The sequence below is a fragment of the Plodia interpunctella genome, chromosome 12, assembly GCF_027563975.2.
Source record: "Plodia interpunctella isolate USDA-ARS_2022_Savannah chromosome 12, ilPloInte3.2, whole genome shotgun sequence".
Classification (NCBI taxonomy): Eukaryota; Metazoa; Arthropoda; class Insecta; order Lepidoptera; family Pyralidae; genus Plodia; species Plodia interpunctella.
Window position 1 is genome coordinate 3,238,268 of NC_071305.1, and position 20,420 is coordinate 3,258,687.

The 20,420-nt window shown below is 34.5% G+C and overlaps 1 protein-coding gene across 3 annotated transcripts in view; it reads right to left on the reverse strand.

Moving 5' to 3' along the window:
• Positions 1-2,352: 2,352 nt before the first annotated feature.
• Positions 2,353-20,420, reverse strand: part of LOC128674219 (uncharacterized protein) — a 47,965-nt gene continuing 29,897 nt past the window's right edge. Inside the window, exons 1-2 of one of the 3 annotated variants that reach the window (XM_053752661.2) lie at positions 13,289-13,567; positions 2,353-5,802 (exon numbers count right to left, since the gene is read on the reverse strand). In XM_053752661.2, the coding sequence (XP_053608636.1) occupies positions 5,316-5,801 (486 nt within the window). In that variant the 5' untranslated portion in view covers position 5,802; positions 13,289-13,567 and the 3' untranslated portion in view covers positions 2,353-5,315. Of the gene's footprint in view, positions 5,803-6,182; positions 6,437-13,288; positions 13,568-20,420 lie in introns of those variants that run through there. The other 2 variants (XM_053752660.2, XM_053752662.2) reach the window with 2 other exon arrangements.

Below are 20,420 nucleotides of genomic sequence, written 5' to 3' on the forward strand. Positions count from 1 at the left end.
ATCCAGAACCCGGGCCAATCAGAAAAAGATCATTTTCCATCATGACCCGACCGGGGATCGAATCCGAGACCTCTCGTTTCAGTGGCAAGAACTTTACCACTGCGCCACTGAGGTCGTCAAAATCGTCTGTATAGTCTATACACATCATCTATACTGCCTAACTTGAAGCGGTTGTGGTGTAATGGTAAAGACGTCCGCTTGTGGATCGATAGGTCCCAGGTTCGAATCCTACTCGTGACACATGAGTTTGTATACCAGTCTAACTCATGTATAATAGTTTTCATCGTCCACCACTTGCTTCCGGTGAAGGAAAACATCGTGAGGAAACCTGCACACTGGTTGATTCTTATTAACTTGTGTGTGAAATGGAGAAGACAATGGCAAACCACTCCATTACTAATGCCAAGAAAGTTGTTGTATGCAATGTGTTTCATTCCACGTAATAACCACGACCCTCAGCCATGAGAAATACGACTATGAAGAATAAACTGGCTAAGAAGATTTTCTGGCAGCTCCCTAAATACGACTAAATAAATAGTCTATTTGATAGTCGTTCAGTAAAATGATAAGTCAATGGTGATCGTATATGCTCCAGCGATGCGCGCCGTTGCTAAGTGGGTCGGTTACATGAACATGTTTACAATTGAAATTCATACATCTGTTTCGAGGTCTCACAGCTGTGATTTAATACATTCTTTTCCACTAAGGTTTATGTCAATGCTTTAGAAAGAAAGTCAAGATCAGTTTTGTTGGTTTTCTTTACAGCTAGCGATGGTAATTTAACTTTAAAATTTTGCTTGCGATCAAAATGTTTAGTAACAATAAAGCATCTTGCTACTATGTTATTATGTGATATAAGAATAAAAGGTTTATTCCAGAAACCCCCTTAAACAATAGAAAGTGGAGTGGACAATAGAAGTTTTTTGAAATCGTGTGCTGTTTGCTGACGGACCATATTTTCACCTTCACTAGAGGTGGTCTATGAAAACTATACATGGGCCTGGTTGGTAAGATTTGAACATGATATATTTTGGTTAAATGCGATCTTAGGAATTGGATTATCGTTTCTTAATTTACATTATCAAGCCACACAATCATCAATTAAATAATATAAACGTGAAAGTATGTGAGATAAAGGTTATTTTTTCCTGAATGGATTTCGATTTGGTGCACTCATAACATAACACAAAGGAATATTATTTATTCATAAATTTCCACGGGAACCGAGCCCCACAGTTCGAATTGTTTGCAATTATATTAGATTACATTGAAGTTACTTATCTGATCGAAGCGTTTCAAGAACATAACAATTTACTTAGTTTAGAATAGGTTTGACATTCGTAGTTAATAAACTTCCAATTCTGTTGCAGAACTCAGGGCTAGTTAAGGTGTCTTAGGGTTCAATAATTTCGGTTACAATTACCCCCTAAATGTATCTATATATATATATATATAAATCTAACATCAGCATTTTCACAACTAGCCCTTCTCGTGAAAAAATTATTCCATACATGCCTGGAGGCGACGGAATAACAGAGAACCTGTCAACTATCTGCTTCCACTTTTGCAGACTACAGTGCACATGACTTCTATGTATCATTATTTCACCTGTACAAATAAATAAATAATGATTGATTGAGCTACCCTAACATTCAGATTGAAAATCAATCAGTCAATAAGCACGAAACTGAGGATTCAAATTCTTTATTTAAAAATTGCTAGATAATAAACTGTATTTTTTTTTAATCAATTCAGTTAATCAGGTTATTGATAGTAGTTACTGTCAAAACCACTGACAATATCGAAAGCATGAGTCCATTAACTTTCGGCCCCGTTAACTAGGCATCTTATTCCCAAGGCTTCTATTTGAAGTTTATCGGCTTGGCAACGGGGGCGAGCGGTGCGTCCGAATTATATGATTTTCAACCCTTGCCTGTGCTTCATGGAATGATGTTAATCTTGTTATTATATTCGCTTTACGTCTACTTCGCAAAACTGATCTTTCGTAGAATGCACGTGTAATAAAATGTTGCGAGGAATCAAAAATGTTATTTGGATTTTCAAAGGAAAATACCAATAATGTTATGACCATTTTTAATACAGCAACAATTTCTCAAAAATGATTCTTATTTAAGCAAACCGAGTTGCTTACTTCATATTTACATATATATTTATTTTAGTACTGGAAGTATTATATATTTGTGCTTTTTGTAACTCTTAATTTAAGGTAAAGATATATATTTGACTAAGAGTATCTTTTAATTCTGCGATCTGATTTACAATAAGTCATTATGAGTGTTCTTGTCTTTTAAAATCATAATAAATAAATGAAAGAAGAAATAATACAAGTGATTTTATTTAATATTTATTTAATGATCTCTTAGCTCATACAGGAAACATTTATAAAATAGCAGCTAATCACAATAATAAAATTATGATAACATTTACAGAACGCTTATTTTCCTTAACTCCGTGAAATACTTTCAAAATCATTAAAATGGCGCACACTTACCTACCTTAGGATTTATTTGATTGCTGTATGCGCTACTTTAACGATTTAGTTTTATTATAGTTTTTCTTATAAAACTTGATTCTTTAGACTAGGAATCAAACAATGAAAATACTTTATAAATAACTTCGTCGATGAGTGTATTTAGTTCAGTAATCTCTCGACTACACTCTCGGTAGTTATTTACTCTTGAAAAATGTGACCGAAAGACGTAGAAGTATCGTAAAAGGTTCAATAGATGAATTATACTTCAGTATCTTTGGTTGGAGAAAAAAAAACTTATTGTAGTAGCACAAGTGGTATGAATAGAATTTTGACATTTCATTTTAAAATTGCACTTTAATAATGTGTATTATAATCATCTTTAAGATTTCCTCTAGCTAATTAATTCAGAAATTAAAACCATTCGCACTTTAATGTAAAGTTTCTTTAAATACGTGAAAAATTTGGTCCAAATCTACTTTTGCTCTAAGAGCATCATGTATTTTTATTGCTGTTTCATCAATATCTAAATTTCCTTCTAGCGATGCTTGTATACGTGTTTTCCGTACATAATCTGTCTTGCTCCTTCGAGTAGAGTGTGAGAGGAATGGCGGAGGTTCGTGCAGATCCAATAATCTGATAGTGTACAATATTCCATTCATTTTTCCTTGCAGAGCCCTGCGTAGACACTCAGCATCGTAAATGACGAAATTGATTTCAATTTATTAAAATGCGAATTCATTCCTGTTTATTGTTCAAAAACTTTTCAATCCTACATTTTTAATAATTAATTATCTGGAATAATCAAGACTTTTTGTATTTGATACTTTATGGTACTAAGGTTATGTTAAATGGTAGCATTTTAGGACACCTTGCTTCAAAAACCAAAACTAAGGTTCGGTACAAACGTTATTTATTTCTAATAAATCTCACATTTCAGGAAAATTGGAAGCCACGTCTTTGCTAAAATATCTGCCTTGATACTGATTTGGTCTCGTGTTACAAACATTCCTTTACATTCTCAACGTGACTCACAATATCGTACATCAAAACCAACTTAAATGTAATAGGTATGTGCGTTGTTATCGGTAATCGTTCCGTAAAATACATTTTGGTTGAATTAATAACTACTGTAGTAGAAGAATATTCAATGTGCGTTCTTTCTGAACTGACAGTTAGGTACACCGACTGCTGTAAAATCACCTCGGTGTAATTAAGCGCTTAATTTAAAAATTTACAATTTAATTTACCAACATTACATACAAACGCAAATCATAAAACGATAGTTCATCTACGTTGTAAAACGGTGACTATTTAAATGCAACTACAGTCGCTCATTCGACTATAAAATCGGATATTCCGTATAAAATGGCCAATAAGAGGGAAATTAATTTTGGAAGCATTTTTAAATACAGCGATCCAAACAAGGTTGGGGAAACTAGCACAAATACGACACACAGGCTAGGCTAATATCACAGGAGTGCTGGGAACGGCCGCCTCCTACCCCTCCCCCTCTCCCGACCCCACTGCGAGCACCCTTCCCCCCGCGCTCACCCACGTACCTATTTACTATTCAGAGGGGGCGAAACGGGCTACTACCAATATATTTTGCGACAATTAAGATTTCAAAAGAAGGAACTCCGCCGTTGTTCACTCCAATTGCACAATATTGATTGCAAATTCATTGCACAACCAACGTTTGTTCAACACTTGTTACAATTTAAATATTGAAAACAATTCTCGCATTGAACATTCACTTACATCTTAACAACGACATATAAACCAATTATGATAATGGTAACAATTGCTTATAATAATGGTGTCTTAAGGTAACACGAAACAAAAAAAAAAAAAAACAAAAATAATAAACCTAAAGACTGTTGAGAACTCATAGATAGAAATCAGACTTGTGACAAAATGCGACATGTGTGTCAAACATTTGATGGTTGGATGCAAATGCTGGCCATAATTGAAATTGTTCGGGTATTGAGTACCGTCATCAACCGACCAGTGCACACAACACAATGAATGTTTAAACGTTTAAATATCTTATAACTCGAGGTTTAATGCCATTTAAAGATTATAATTTTTTACAATGATCAAATCGGTCTTAAAATATTAAAATGCAAACACTTATTGTTTCACTTTCGAACATGTCACTTGGTTCGGTTGAAGCGGTACCTCGAAACCGGCTTGCATCCCAATCCACAAAAGGCCGGACACAGTACAACGCACCTAATACTATTCAAATTAACTATGATTCTTGATGGAGCAACTCGCAACCGTTCCCAGTCGTTTTGCACTAAATCTTAACTTTATTTATTTATAGTACAATAATGTAACATAATAATTATCACTTATAACTATATCTCCGATAAAAACCATTTAACCTTCCATTTCTGGCTCGACGTCGCCACGATGCGTCGCGACGTCCGTCTCACTCACTAAAGTCTTCAGTTCGATAGTAAAAATAAATCGTTGAACACTAATTGGACCGCGCCCGTCGGCAGCGCCTGAGCAACTTTCACTAAATAATAAAAAAACACGCTAACAAAGTAAGTACTCTTCTTAACAACAAAGAATTGGCTAAGCGTCGTCCGTCGGATCCGGTAACGAGGGAATATCGTCCGGTGTTCGAGCCGCGGTGTGCGACCTCGATCCTGCGTACGAATCCGGAGCAGATTTGTTTCCGAGTGAGCCATGGTCGTGGCTCGTGGCGCAGTGTCCACGCCACGAGCGTCATGGAGCGGTCAGCGACTCGACATGAGCTTTACTCGCCGCGCTCGCATCACAGTGGGGTGTGTATGTGCGCGCTGCGGCGCGGTCATGAGTCGAGCACCAGCAGCCCAGAGGGCAACAAGGGGACATCCTGCCGGGGCATCTGCCGCGCCAACTGCGCACAACCAAGATTCGCGTCTCCTAGTTCCGGAATCGCATCTAATAACGCTAGACATTCATCCTCGACGGCGCGTCGGCTTTTTTTTCCAATCCAGGAGTCATCGCATTCCTCTCTAGCGCGGCGTCTTCGTGCCTCTTTTTCTCGACGCACTTCTTCGCTTAATCTGCAGAAGGTGTTGTTTATGCATACTGATCTGCGAAGGTCACGTCCTGGGTCTTCGAGGTTTTCTAGTTTCTGTGTGCAGATCTCGATGACCCGCTTGCGCTCCTCATTAGCGCGCAGACGGGCGGAGATCATGGAGAGCTTGGGCCGGGCGGCGGGCTCGGTGCGCGGAGGCCCGAACATGTCGTCCTCGAAAGCGTCGGCGATCTCCGCGCCGCGCGCGCTCTCGCGCTCCTCTTGCGGAGTCATTCTGTAACAAAAATATAGAGAAATTAGCGCTTGTTAGCGACCACCAACGCCAGGTACCGTTCTAAAAGCTGATAAATCTTTGTCAAAAAAAAAATAAAATTTCATAAAAAAAAAAATTAAGTAATCATGGTACTCTTAAAAGTCGTGATATTTTCAAGGTAGAAACAGTATTTAATAACATCGAAGTAAGTATGAGTAGGTCAATCAGAAAACAATGCATCAATGCTTCAAACAAGCCAATCAGGTTCTTAACTTGTTGGTATTCCTTTCTTTCATTTCAACTATATATTATAATACTCTCAAAATACGCAGCAGATATCGATAGCCTCGGTGTATAAAAAAATAACCTTCGGTAACGGTAAGAAAAAATCCTAGACCCACCTGGATGACAAATCAGGGGAAATTATGAACCATCCCGACATTAACATGATAAATGATCTACAAAGACCTTATAAATAATTAAAATGGATTCTTCAATGTCACAAGCTGAGTTCAAAACACTGACACAATACGGCTGAGCGATTCGTCACTTTGTCCTCGAATACAAAAAGTAAAACCCACAGCAAAGGTGAAACAAAAATAAAACTAAGAGGCGCGCGGCGTGTGCGCAGCTCCGCGGTCACTCGACGAATGACAACATACCACACTGTAGATAAGACATTGAAAAAGCCAATTGCGTCATTCGAGTACGGCTACGTACGAACGTGTGGAAAGGAAACGGGTGACGTAGCCCGAGTCGTCATTTTAGACGCTATTGACGCCTAGTCATGACATGACTCGTGAGCTCAAATTGTTTACAGGACAAAGACAAGTTATCCTCTAATCGAAAAGTGTGAAGAAAACAACATGTGACCAATAGAAAACAACTGAGAAATGCAAATATGATCTGAGAATAAATAAATTTATGGTATATCATCAACCTTAAACAACAGACCTCTCGATTCCAAATTGCTAACCAGGATAGGCACAGCTATTTTCAAATCAAAATCAGACTTATAAGAATGATATGTATTGATTACTGTAATAATGTGTGAATCACATAGCGAACACCGAATATAATAATGAAGGTACAAAATACTAAAATAAACGTAAGGTCACACAATGACGGTCGAATGGCAAACTGCTACAAAGGATATCGAGTCAATGTTGAAATTCGTGCTAGAGATGTTTCTCCTTTATAGGATCCGGGAAAAAACATCCTTCAGGATAACAAGAACATATTGAGTATACTTGAGGTTTAACAATGTGCTCTCTAATCTTCACAATTGGTTCCGTTAATACCTAGTGACGGACAATATAGCATGTTACATATTCATCCAATGTTAGTTTAGGAAAAATCTTGACCAAGTATATAATGACAGATTAAGAAATGCGCAATTCAATGTTGAAAATAAAAACTCTGTTTTACCAACGAGAAAATGAGAGACATGTCAAAGTGAATTCAGTGGTTGCAAATGATTATCATCTCTTAATATTTTACACGTTTATTCGTAAAAATTATGTATGCTTAATGTTACGTGTTGTGAAAAAATTGTTAGGGTACTTGTTCTCCATGCTTTTGTTTTATATTTATTTCTCACGAGAACATTTAGACAGGTTAAAATATGTACTAGTTAAATAAAGCAATTGAAGTAAATTCATATTATCACGACGGGAATTGAGTTATTAGGACAAAATCTTCCTACGCTATAATTCTAGTTCATAAAAGTTTTTCCTGGACAGAACACGTTTCTTTTACAATCTCGTTATCGAAAAGACGTTAGACACTACGTGCTTCTCCGTTATAACCAAACGGCGGGCTTTCAGAAAATATAATAAACATTCTCTGAAATTGAATTTCAGATGATGTTTCTAAATATAACAATGCCCTAACAGTTAATTCCAACGAACGGCTGCAAAGTTTGTTCAACCAGCGCAATATCAGCATGTTATTCGTTTACCTTCTACTTATCTCATGATGATAAAAAGTTTGCTCCAAATATTGCAGAGTAAATCATACGAAAAGGGTTATTACGTAAGGTAGCTACATTATCTGCGTCTTTTAGATGGGTACTACATGTGCAGTCATTCAGCTGATATTCTTTTAAATATATGAAGAAATATTATAAATGCTTTTCTAACTAAAAAACGTCATTATACAATAAAGCTGAGTAGCACCGTCAAATTTGGCGTTTCTTTTAACTGTGTTTTTTTCTGCGCATGTTAAAAATAAAGTCATGATAAACCCTTAATATTATTTTAATATTCAAGTGATAATATAAAGTAAGGTGTAATAAATATAGTATTATTGATTGTTATCAAAGGATGTACATTTGGGTTGTGACTTCGAAAGATGTGTCTCGTTAAATGCATTTGAAAACATCTTGGGTTAGAGTCGGGGTCGTGTTTTAGTTTTTTCGCGTTGAATGCGCGACGACACTGCGCCCGGTGTTGCCGACCCCACTGGTTACGATCTAATAAATCTTGCTCGCCTCGAGGCTACCTACTACCTGGACTTTCTTTTCTCTGTCTCACACGGGCTGCGCTGTTCCACTGATGTGCTCGAATGCCACCGAAACGAGGGATATTTTTTGCTGCATCAATATTTTATTTGAATAAACAAATGAGATATTAGAACCAGATTTGATATATTCAACAAGTGAGATTTCTAATATGATAAAATAGATTCTTTATACAGGCGTGACCCTTGTTAGATCAGCCGAACACTCAAATATTTGAAAGACGGATACGGTAACAGTTTCCTCACACTTTCTATCTTTCACTATTATCGTTAGCATGCCCTTAATTGTACAGTGATAATGGCGACTACCTGCGAACGTGCCTGCTTGTTTTGTTCTTCGAACAATGAAACGTTTTAGTTTAGACATTACCGGTCGCGGTGTAAGTATCAAAATTATGTTCACACACATTACAGTAATCGTGAGTGAATGCAAAAGTAATAATGAATCGTCAAAAGTTTGTACTAAAAAAACTAAAATCATCCATTCAAAGTAAATAGAATATGTATTTTTTTAAAACCCATGGAATTTACCTAACTCAATAACAAACTGGAAGTAGACAAAGAAAATGCAAGATTTCAATCACAAATAGAAAACAAACACGCCACCTACTGCAGCAAACTTGATAACGTTCTCCAGTCAAGGGTATTGTTATATATATTATGGAACAAGTTATTGAATTGAGGCATAAACTATTCACTACTACATCTTTGCGTGATAAGAGTAGTTTTAAAATTATTCTATCTTTAATAGTTTCATGATTAAATAAAGAATAATTAAAGAATATGTAGATGAACTATGACAAATATTACCAATTCAAGATAGTGATAATGAGGAAGTATAATAACTTTATGCGACTAATATTTAACTAAGTTTTAATTTAATATAAGATGAAGAAGATAAAAATACACAAAAAGTATCGAAATTATAAACATCATTAAGAATTATAATTAATTAAAATAGTCAAGTAATTATCGGCAATAATAACTTATTCTTTAACTACAGCGAAAGGCTGGCCGGCTTATATAATGAGTTTTACGTTGATCTAGCGCGACCGGGGTACCTTTCTAGGTCAGAACTTCAGAAGCCACAAATAATTAAGTCTGTAAGACTGAACAGATACAAGACAACGTGAATAAGTTATATTTTATGTGTTTACTTATATGTGGGCAATATCACGAAGTAAAAAAAAAATAATTAAATTGTATATATGGATTGCTCAAAGGGTTATCACCAAATGTATAGTTATAAAAAAAAATATTTTGTGTGAAGCCACTTGATCTGTGTGCCATGAGTATTATGTGAAAAGTTTTATAATTAAAGTGGTTTTATAATGAATTACTATTCAGAAACAAAGAATATTCACAGGTTATAAACGAAATGAAATATATCTAGATGACATCATAATCCATTTCCTTGAACATTTCTTACTCTTAATGTAAACAAGGAAAAAGGACAATAACATCTATTAACAGACAAATGCTTTAAGAATGATTTCTGAATACTTTAAGAATTCATTTATTTACAAGCAACGGATAAAAATCTAGGGGATTAATGTCAATTTTATTGGTCCGTTACTAGTGTTTAAGAGAACAAAAGCTAAATGAAAAAAAAATGGCGATGTCTGTCGTATGTCATCACATCGGCGCGCCCACCAGCAAACCAGGCCCGTTACCACTGTACACGATCGAGGTCACTGCCGATCTCACATGTTTTCAGATACCAAGTCTCCAATCGAATGGAAACATGTCATAAATTGCTAATTCGAATGTTAACTTCTGTAATTTACAAAACTAGGCGCTACAAGAATTTCGGGGTAAAAGTATGTTAGTTTAAATTTGTACCAAATTAGAGCGAAATCTGTCCAGCAGAATTGGCGATTGAGTAACAAAAATCCGGACACCTTTACATCTTCAAATTTATATTTATTTCTTTTTCTTTTTTATTTGCACATATAAGTACGACGAGATGACTCAATGTAATCCAATAAGATAGGTATATATAGACTGTATAGAATTGAAGTTGAAGACCTAATATTTCCAGACAAGAACGGCGTAGTTCGCAGCCCTTTGATAACGTAAGAAGTAAAGCATTGCCACGTTGCGTTGAATTAAAATTGCCTCGTTTTTGAGTTTGTATACTTTTAATACAAGTATTTTTTACAAGCTCAGCATATAGTTTTATATATATATACCTATCTTCTATACATCACATGATTATAATTTAAGACTTAATAAAATAAGACCAGTAATACCTTGGTTACAAGGTTGTGTTTCAGATGTCACACAGAGAAATGGCAGGTGGATATTAAGTAACATTTGGATTATGCACTAGCTACATTCTAGCCACCTCGCACTTTGTAACCAGACCAAATCACCAGTTTTCGAATGCTTTAACTGCCATGGATATTCACACTAAATATTAAGTATATCCTGGAGTTAGTACATTCTAGTCGATGTGAGAGTGAGTTTTTAATGAACTTAAATAAAAAATAGTAATTAATCTTTATCTTATGTTGTAGGAGCGTGCTTTGGAAAAATAAACTTTTAATGGTAAAGATTTTTTAAATAAATTCTTCACGCTTTAACATTCAGTTCAAAATCCCATTTTGTGTATGGAACATTACCGTTAAATTATAACTGGAGATTGTCCACAACCATAAAGGCTAATGTAATTTATTGGGTCTAATCACAATTACCATACAATATACAAGGCTTGTTTCGTTCGGAGCTGTGTGTTCGCCGTCAGTACTTCGCAGACAATGAACGCCGAGGCGGTCGATAAATCAGGCGCAGAATGTTTGCTAGATGTGGTTATACTGTTTTTTCATTATACACTCGGTTTGAGTATCTACCGAGTTCATTTTAGACATAATCATTAGAAAACAGTTGTTGTGACTGATGGCGACGAAATTGTTGATTTGATGACGACGGGACCAGCATTTGGATGCTAATCATTTATTCGACTTTTATAAGGACTTCAAATTTTCTCAATTTGACAAACTGCAATTCAATGAACTATATAGTACTTATGCCTAACCCATTATTTTCTGATATATGTACGTCTATTATAATTTGTTGCAGAGAATTCAATATGTTCTTTTAAAATACTGTCATTGATTGTATTGATATAAGGTTTTAATAGTCTTACATAATATTAATCAAAATATATTCGAATTTAGTAAGTATCACTTATTTCTTCTACTTTTTAGCCATAATGTACTCTACATCTAATAATGCCATGTGGCCCTCCAAGCCAAAATGTTGGCTCCTTTCCCAAAGCTGTAAAGTTTATAACACCGATAGCTGTATATCTGTCTCACTCCAACACCACTACCTGCTTTGTATTTTTGTCATCTCTTTCACTTCTACTTATCGATGAATAATAAAATTTGAAGCCTCTTTTTAGCTTTCAGAAAATAAATGTAAAACATGTAAAGAACTTTATTGAGAATATGCTGCGTATTCAAGTAATACTTTATTTTAATTTTGTTAAATAGATTAAATTTAAAGTATGTATACATGTATGATAGAATAGTATGTATACATGTATGATAGAAAGCAACCAATCATTATTATTTCTATTTATTTAAAGCACCTAAATGTAATAAGAATTAAATTACAATACTTAATCCCAGATATGTTAACATTAGTGTTCGCGGTATTAATTAAATACATATACATATAATATAGTAGATTATATTGTCCTACAGTACATATTGTAATTCGTCATCGATGAGCGCATATAAAAACAGACTTTACACCTATAGAAATAAGACCGCGAAAAAGCACACACGATTTTACAATTTATTACTATGACGGTATGGTTAAAAATACAATACGTTCGGTCTTCGTCCTGAACACACAGTATGAATAGCGAAGCGATCGTTGCAAATCATAAATGCGTTAAAATGGTTTGCCTGTAAAATGTGAAACCTGATTTGTAATTTGAATAAATAAATATTGATAGGTAATATATCAAACTAACTGTTATCCCTTGTAATATAGTAATTTTCGTCTAAAGTCAGGTAGGTGAAATTAAGTTATTTCAAGATTAGGCACTATTCTATTGTTCATGTGTGGACATTACAATATTATCAGAAAAACGTATAAAAAGTTAACAAAACCATTATGCGGCTATTTAGCTTTATTAAATACCATAAGACGTCGCGTCGTGCCTGGGCTTATGGTAATGACTTATTCAATGACATCGTTCTGCAACAATTATCAAGTGTAATCATGTATCTTTAACACTTAAAATAATAACCTATATAATTTAGAGCGCTATACATTTTTTTAAACAATTAATTAAAAGCATAAAGGATCCAGATTCTGTTAATCTCAGGGACCGATATTGTTCATCGCGCTGTCTTGCTCTGTGGCGGGGTAAGCGAACGAGAGGGAAGACACCAGCCGGTGTAGCGAACAAAAGGCCCGGTCAGGTAGATTGAAAAACGTATTTTAACAAGCCTAGACGTTTTATTTATCGTTATAGTTACTTTCCCAGCAAGCATTACACATACATTTCCAAGTACCAAACAAATTGATATTCATAGCATACCTATGGATATAATAAGTAGTATTGTAGTCAATACTATAAGCTTCATATGTCTTTGTGATATATTTAAATTAACTATATACTTGTTAAATGTCAAATACTAAGTTTGCTTTCGAATCAAAGTACACATAAAAGAGGTATAACAGTAAAAAAACAAAGCTATTACGTCAAACGGCTTGAGCACGAATTTAATTGAGTGTGAATATAGTTTCAATATTCTATGCTGTATTTATCTTTGTTTAGTATTTGAAGAACATAGTCACGGAGAGCTGAATAAGCTAGTTATATTTTTCAAAAATCATAATCAAACAAAAAAGACTTAAACAATTTTTTATCGAGAAAAATTATGTTTAAATTACACAAATAAATAAGCACGTACTAACTTTATAAAACATTAATATTAATACAAGATGTATAAAAAAAGAAAGTTACCTTAATTTAATTCTCCAATATCCACAAAGATAAAATCCACTTGATTCAGTCCGTAAAAAAGTTATTAAAACAAAACCAAAACACAATAAAACAATTTGAAAATCGAACAGTTAATTTAAAACATAATTCCGGCGTCAAAGAGTATCACATGAAACGATCAACTTAGCACTTGTCCAAACAGAGAGGTGCGCGGCGCTACTACATAACTAAATAGTCACACGAAGCTCGCGTACGTGCGTCTTATTCGGCTTCACGCGCCAAACTGCCTTGCTTGCCTATCCCATACATAAGTTGTGGTGATTTGCAGAGGGCGCGCGAGCCGCAGGGCCCCGCCATAGCTCCCCTTCCGAAGGATACCTCATTATCCTTACAGTAATCCGTGTGCCTTTTGATAATTTTTATTTATAGGGTGATAACCTTTTTGAATACCGATAAAAGAAATATGTTTATCTATGATTAAGATTTTCTGAGTGTGAAGAACGTGAAACGCGCCAACGCTAATCATAATTATCATTTTGAACGTTATTAAATGTTTTGGCGGCATAAGCCTTTGTCTCCTTTATGCTAATTGGCTGACTCTTTTGAAAATTAACACGTGTATACCATGTAGACGATCATTGAAATTGGAGTAATTTTAAGAAATACTAATGTATAACAAATTAATTATTACGTACTTACACTACATATGTATTTTTGTTTTCATAATATGTATTTGCAGATTAAAAGGTCATTTATATTATTTGACGTGACATTATCTTGTCTCGTAATGTTAAACCATAGAATCGTTTTCCATTAACCAATTCAGATGGTCCATAAGGTATAGATAATCCAGAGGAAAACCAGTTCATTCAATATCGCGTCATTACAAAAAGTTACCCAATTGAAATTCAAGGCTGGCTTCTAGTTACGAGAGCAATTGTTTTAGCATTCATTAGGTAGTGGATCTTGAAGTGTATCTTTCAGCTAGTAAATAAAATAATAATTTTGAGACATGTTTCTCTTAAATGTGCATTTGCAAATCAAATTAGTTCTTAGGTGAAATACTTCGGTATTTAAAATGGTGTGCTAATATTAATTATTTAAATGCTAATATGGCGATTAACAGATAACTCAAAAACTATAAAGACGGTAAAAACAAAGGTATAATTAAAACAACTAGAAACTTTGTTAACAAGCGAAATTCGCGTTCCGTACACCAATCAGCCTGAAAGCTTTTTTCTCCAGGAATATCGATTTCGGATAAAACATATAGGTAACGTACGTATATATATGTATACTATAGCATTTTCATTTCTAGAACAGACAACAAACATTTAACAGGATTTAAAAAATGCCCCCATTGTTTGGATATGACATTTTTTTGAAACAAAAGCAAAAGAAGTAATTAACATTAATCAACCCTGTACTTCAAATTACAAATTGAATTAACGTTGAAATTTACCATGCAGGTAAATTAAAATCGTACTCATAAAAAAATTTAAAGCTAATGAGCTGTCTAAAAAGTTCTACAAATGTAACTGGACATTTGCAACGTAGAAACTGTATTTAATTTTGTAGTAACTCATTTTATTCTGTATATATATTTATTATGAGTAGTCTAGTAGGTCTATTATAATTATATAAGTAAATGTAATACTGTAAAGAATTTACAATTTATCAATATTCACATGTTTGTATGTATACATACAAACATGTGAATATTACATATATTACTTATATAATTATAATAGACCTACTAGACAACATAAATATATATACAGAATAAAATGAGTTACTACAAAATTAAAAAACATAATTACTAAATAGTACTACAAGATTTTTTAACGGTTTCTTTGTTTTCTGAAATAAAAATATAATTACTTTTCTAGTATTTAAAACAAATAGACATTTTTGGTTCGTTTATATTATCGATGAATTATAATAACAGCAATTTGTTAATTGGTCAATTAATTAATGAGTACAAGTTATTAGTGATGTTCCTACAAATTTGTTATATTATCCATTGTATCAACAATCAAAAATACCTTATTACATTAGCCAATGTTTAAAATCAAGTAGACACTATTGTCAACGTCGACGTTTGATATTACTCGGCGTGGCGTGTGGTCGTCACTTCTCCATGGCCTACTTCCGTGGAAAATGTTGGCGATGCAACTATCCATTTCAATAATTTTAGAATCTTCAAAATTTTGAGAATGTGCTTAATCGCCTTGCATATTATGTAACGTTTCTCTATTTGGATTAATAGTACTCGTAAAGTGATGCCTCTATTGTAATTGTACGTCTAAGTTTGAATGCGAGCCAAATTGTCTGTAGGTAATGACTATCTAACAGCTGCTAGATCGACCCTCAAATAGCCGGACTCAATCATGCGCGAAGGTATCAACTGCATTTAGAAGTTTCCTGAATTTGTGGATTCTACAAGTTCTAAGTATTCAGATTTTTCATCAAAATTAACACGTGTCTGAACTTTCATCTCTGGATGCACTGCGGGTAGCGGTCGGTTAAGGTCAGTCCGAGTTTAGAATGCGGAAGCCGGGAACGAGTGGCACGCGTTTCGGGCTGCAGTAACCCGAATACATGAGGATGGCAGGTCGAGGTTCAATAATTGCAGGCCGTCAAGACTTTCACCTTCGGCGCTCGGTCGGCGAGCCGCCAAGGCCACCGAGACTCCGTTCACCGTAACTTCCGCCCGTGCCAGCGCGACACCACCGGCATCGCTCGTGATCGCGACGTCTCTCGCTTTTGCAATACGAATTTCAGAAAGCGACGAGCGTCAGCTAGAGCAATGGCCTCAGTTAAAATAACGGTCCAAATCGGCCAATATTACGTAACGTTGTCAAGGAAATGATGGCTCTGCAAGTAGGACGCTGGACGACTTTGATAAGTGGAGAAATAAAATGATTTGATGAATTGATGATACTTGATAAAAATGTTATTACAAATCTGTTCAGCGATGCGAGGTATGTGTGAGAGATATTACAGGGTTCACCTTTTGTTGTATCATCAACAGTAGTGAGATCACCACGGCACAGTCGGAACTCGACGGGCAGCTAACCTCGGCCGCCGACGACCCATATTCACTGTACTTCACCGAGTGTACCATCTCATACCGCTCGTTAAATCGATGCTTTTAATAGATATGCTCAAGACTCCTTTATATCTAAATAAACAGGAAAGCAGGCACGTGCGAAATGTTAAGCTGACATTTTGAACATCCCCGCAATATTATGAATGTCGTTTTATCAATAAGTTCCCGGCTTTATTTTGAGCGTGCGATCGATAGATACCATAGGGTCACGCTAATTTAACTTGATGGAAGAGGGATTTTTCTGTCTCGACTCAATGGAAGTGAAATAAAGTTTATTTCGGGCGACGTAAAATCTTAACAAAGAGAAACGCTAAAAGTTTTTAGATACTTAAATACCTTTTGTTATAAATATGACATCATTATGAGACGACATTTGTTCTCCGTGTTGAACAGCGGAGAGGGAATTCTTCCAAAAACCTCCGTAAATATAAAGACAACGACCGATAAATTTAAAGGTCGAGCAACCAGAACTTGGACACAGTTTAGGATTATTCTTTGTTATCAGCAGAATTCACTGTCGTAGATTGTGACGTTGGCGATAACGATTATCTTACGTCCTAAATTATTGTAAGGTAGATGATGTGATAATGTTCTATTGATAGATAAAGTGAGCCGACTATTCATTGCTTTTGACATGAACAAAATGTATGGTAATTAAACAATAAACAAAAATACAGTATATACAGTAATACAAATTTTGCACTAAGTAATATACATACAGTAACAATGGTAATTTGAATACAATACAAAAATTGTTGAAAGGACTAATTTAAAGAAAGGATTATCCTAACAAAAGAAACGACTATCTAAATTACCACTTTCTTATTCTATTTAACAATAAAGTTCGCAGAAGGTGGAATATACCACAAAAAATGTCTAAATTACTCTAAATTATATGACAAAGAAGACAGTAGTTTAGGTACTATCATATCGAGCAATAGCAATTCTTAGCGAGTTAAATTGGAAGTGCCACAGTAATGCTAATGAAACGAGATAAGTACCTGTGTTTTGTTTGGAAATTTCCACAACAAACAAAAGCGGTTGATCTGCCGATGTTTTTCAACATTCGCCGTCGAGACGCGATGCAGGTCTCGCTTCGTGTAATACGTTATTTCGAATCAACACAGACTGACATTAATTTTCTTCCGAAAATAATCTCAGTTCATCGGTATTCGAAGTTGCAAATGATTTTATGCATTTAATATCACTCTCTTAGAAAGGATTGTTAAATCCTTCGACAAGAGTCGAAATTTATATTGTAAGAATGGAAACTAATCTTATCTTAAATTTCCAGACCACCAAAGTTATTCCTTCTCAAAAATGTTATCTTTTTATGGGTAGAGAATGTAAGCAATTCCTAGAACCTTATCGTCCCAAGCCACGCAGCAAACATCTGCCCAGAGTCGTTGTAAATTAAATTTTCGTTTTCATTCATCGTTTCGGGGCTACATCTTAGTTTAGCTTTATTCTCGATCGAGTTCCAATCAGCGCTCTTATTATTCATTACAATGATTCCATTTACAATTTTGTGTTATGTTCTGAATAATGAAACGCCTTAATTGGTTGGAGTCCTCTATACTGCTATAGGTTGTACGGCCGACATCTGAAGGACTCCACGAGAAGTCATGGTCGTGGTACATGCCTAGAAAGTACGGTATTGCTGTGCGTTGCGTTATCGTAACAATACATTTAAGTAGTTGTTGTATGAACTTGTTAAATAACAATATTATCTTGACTCCAGTACTATCACCTTGATTAATATTGTCTGGCGCACTTTCGTTTCGATAAAGTAGGTTACGTTCTGCTACCGCTTCATTCTCTATAAGTCCTATAGTGGGTATATATCAACTTCATTACTGTCAAAGATTACGTGTGAATACAACCTAACTGGCACTGGAAACTGAGTTGATTATTTAGGTTTAATAGAAAGTTATTATATATATAATGCTTGAACTTTCACTTGCTTCATGCGTGTTTATATAACCGCGACCTGATTAATAATTTCTTTGCAGAATCCATTGATTTTAGAATAGGCAATATAATTATTTTCATAAAGACAATATATGAATATTTACGTTACATCTTGAAGCAATTATGTTTGTAATAAGGAATAGCGCATAAACACGCGATAACTGAATTAAAAGGGTGTATTTATAAACAAATTGACGAGAGTCATAACGTCCTACATATTATTACAGTGTTTAAAACACAAAGAGATTGCTGCGATAGTAGGTATCGATACGCAGTCCGAGTAGCTATTACTCGATTCCCAAATGAGAACAAAAAGTCTTGCGTTACGTGGTAGCGCTGCCGATATCGCCCGAAGTAGAACGAAAATAGTCGAACGCTCATGCATGGCACCATAATGCAGAGAGTGAGTAGTGACGTACTAAAAACGTTTTTAGACTCTTCGACAAAAATAATATACTCATTTATTTAATTATTCATATTATTTATAATTTCCAAAAAAGTGAGATACCGTTTATGTGAATATGTCTTAGCATTTTGATTAAAAGACATAAAATTAAATAATAAAAGGGTAGATACAATAAATTACTTTAAACATCATATTTTATTTTATGCATTGTTATTTCTTAAAATAGGACACTATGTTAACAACTCCATGAAAGGATGTAAATAATATGAATGTTTTCATAATATTTTTTATAATTTTCACGCATTATTATATTACCCGTTTACATAGTTACAAATTTCATATTTTGTAAAGTTAATAATTATAATGACTGACAACGACGTATTTGAATACAATAATCATAATGACGTCACATATGACGTAGCTTTTTGCTGTGTAGCAGACTTCAGCCCTTCTGATGTTAGTTGTTGACCATATGCATTGTGACATTTGGAAATTATTCTAATAAAGATTGTCTTGTATAATAAATATCATATGTTGAGCTGTAATAAAAACAAAGTAATTTATTTATTGTCAGTTAGTACGTTAAACTTTGTTTCGGTATTTGGATATAAGATAGTCATTGAAATTCAGTGTCGAAATCAAAATGCAATAGTAGTTTTTTAGCGCGTCTATATTAGTCTTCAAAAGGTAGTGTAGCAGCCTATATGGCCGGTGTACTGATTGAATATAGCATTGTATCGGACGCAGCGAAGGGCGTTAACCTTTGTTCGAAAAACGAATGCTTTATTCGACAAAAATAATTATTTGTGACGTAAACTTTCAACATAGATCCACTCTACGGATCAGTATCATGAAAGCATTGAAGGTTATTTCGGTAGACCAATGTCACTTTGAGTTGTATTTGCCAAAAGGTGTCACTGACATTTTCTTATTACCTGAATGTCGCAAGATACTGAATAAGCGATGAAATAACACCGAAATTGTTAATGAATTCGAGAATAATAACCTAGCTATCAAAAAGGAAACGTGACTATTTTGTAATAAGATTTGTTTGATACGTACATTATATCAATGCTTACAGGACTGAGTATGTCGTAACTATATCGTAAAAAATAAGGCTTTTTAAGGTACTTTTCAAATCAAAAATGTCGGTCCTGTAACCTGAAAGAAACGTTTTTTATCAATGTACTTTTAATAACTATAATCATAATTAGAGTTTCTAATTACACATGAATTTGTCTCTTTCTATTTTTCTTTCGCAAGTGAAGAGATTTGAAGAGAGGAAATAGTAAGTAGTTTCCTATTACATAGTTTCTCTCTTCTATTTGTAAGTTTTATATTTATGTAAGTACACTGATGTGTTGTGGACATAAAGATTTTTTAAAATATAATTACAAAGTTATATTTTAAAAAATCTTTATGTCCATATATGTCCGTATATTTACAGTGTAAACTTGCCAAATACATATTAATAAATATAATTTCTTTCGTTTAGTTTTGCTTTGCTCGAGTCAAATTACATAGACAGCAGACAGTGCGTCTCGTTCGTGTATCCCCTGTACAAAGAGCACAAATCACAATTCAGATGTGCGCGCCAAGATCTCGCTTGTGTGCGCAACGTCACGTCACGTAGACAACTAATATTACTAAAATATTTTATCCTC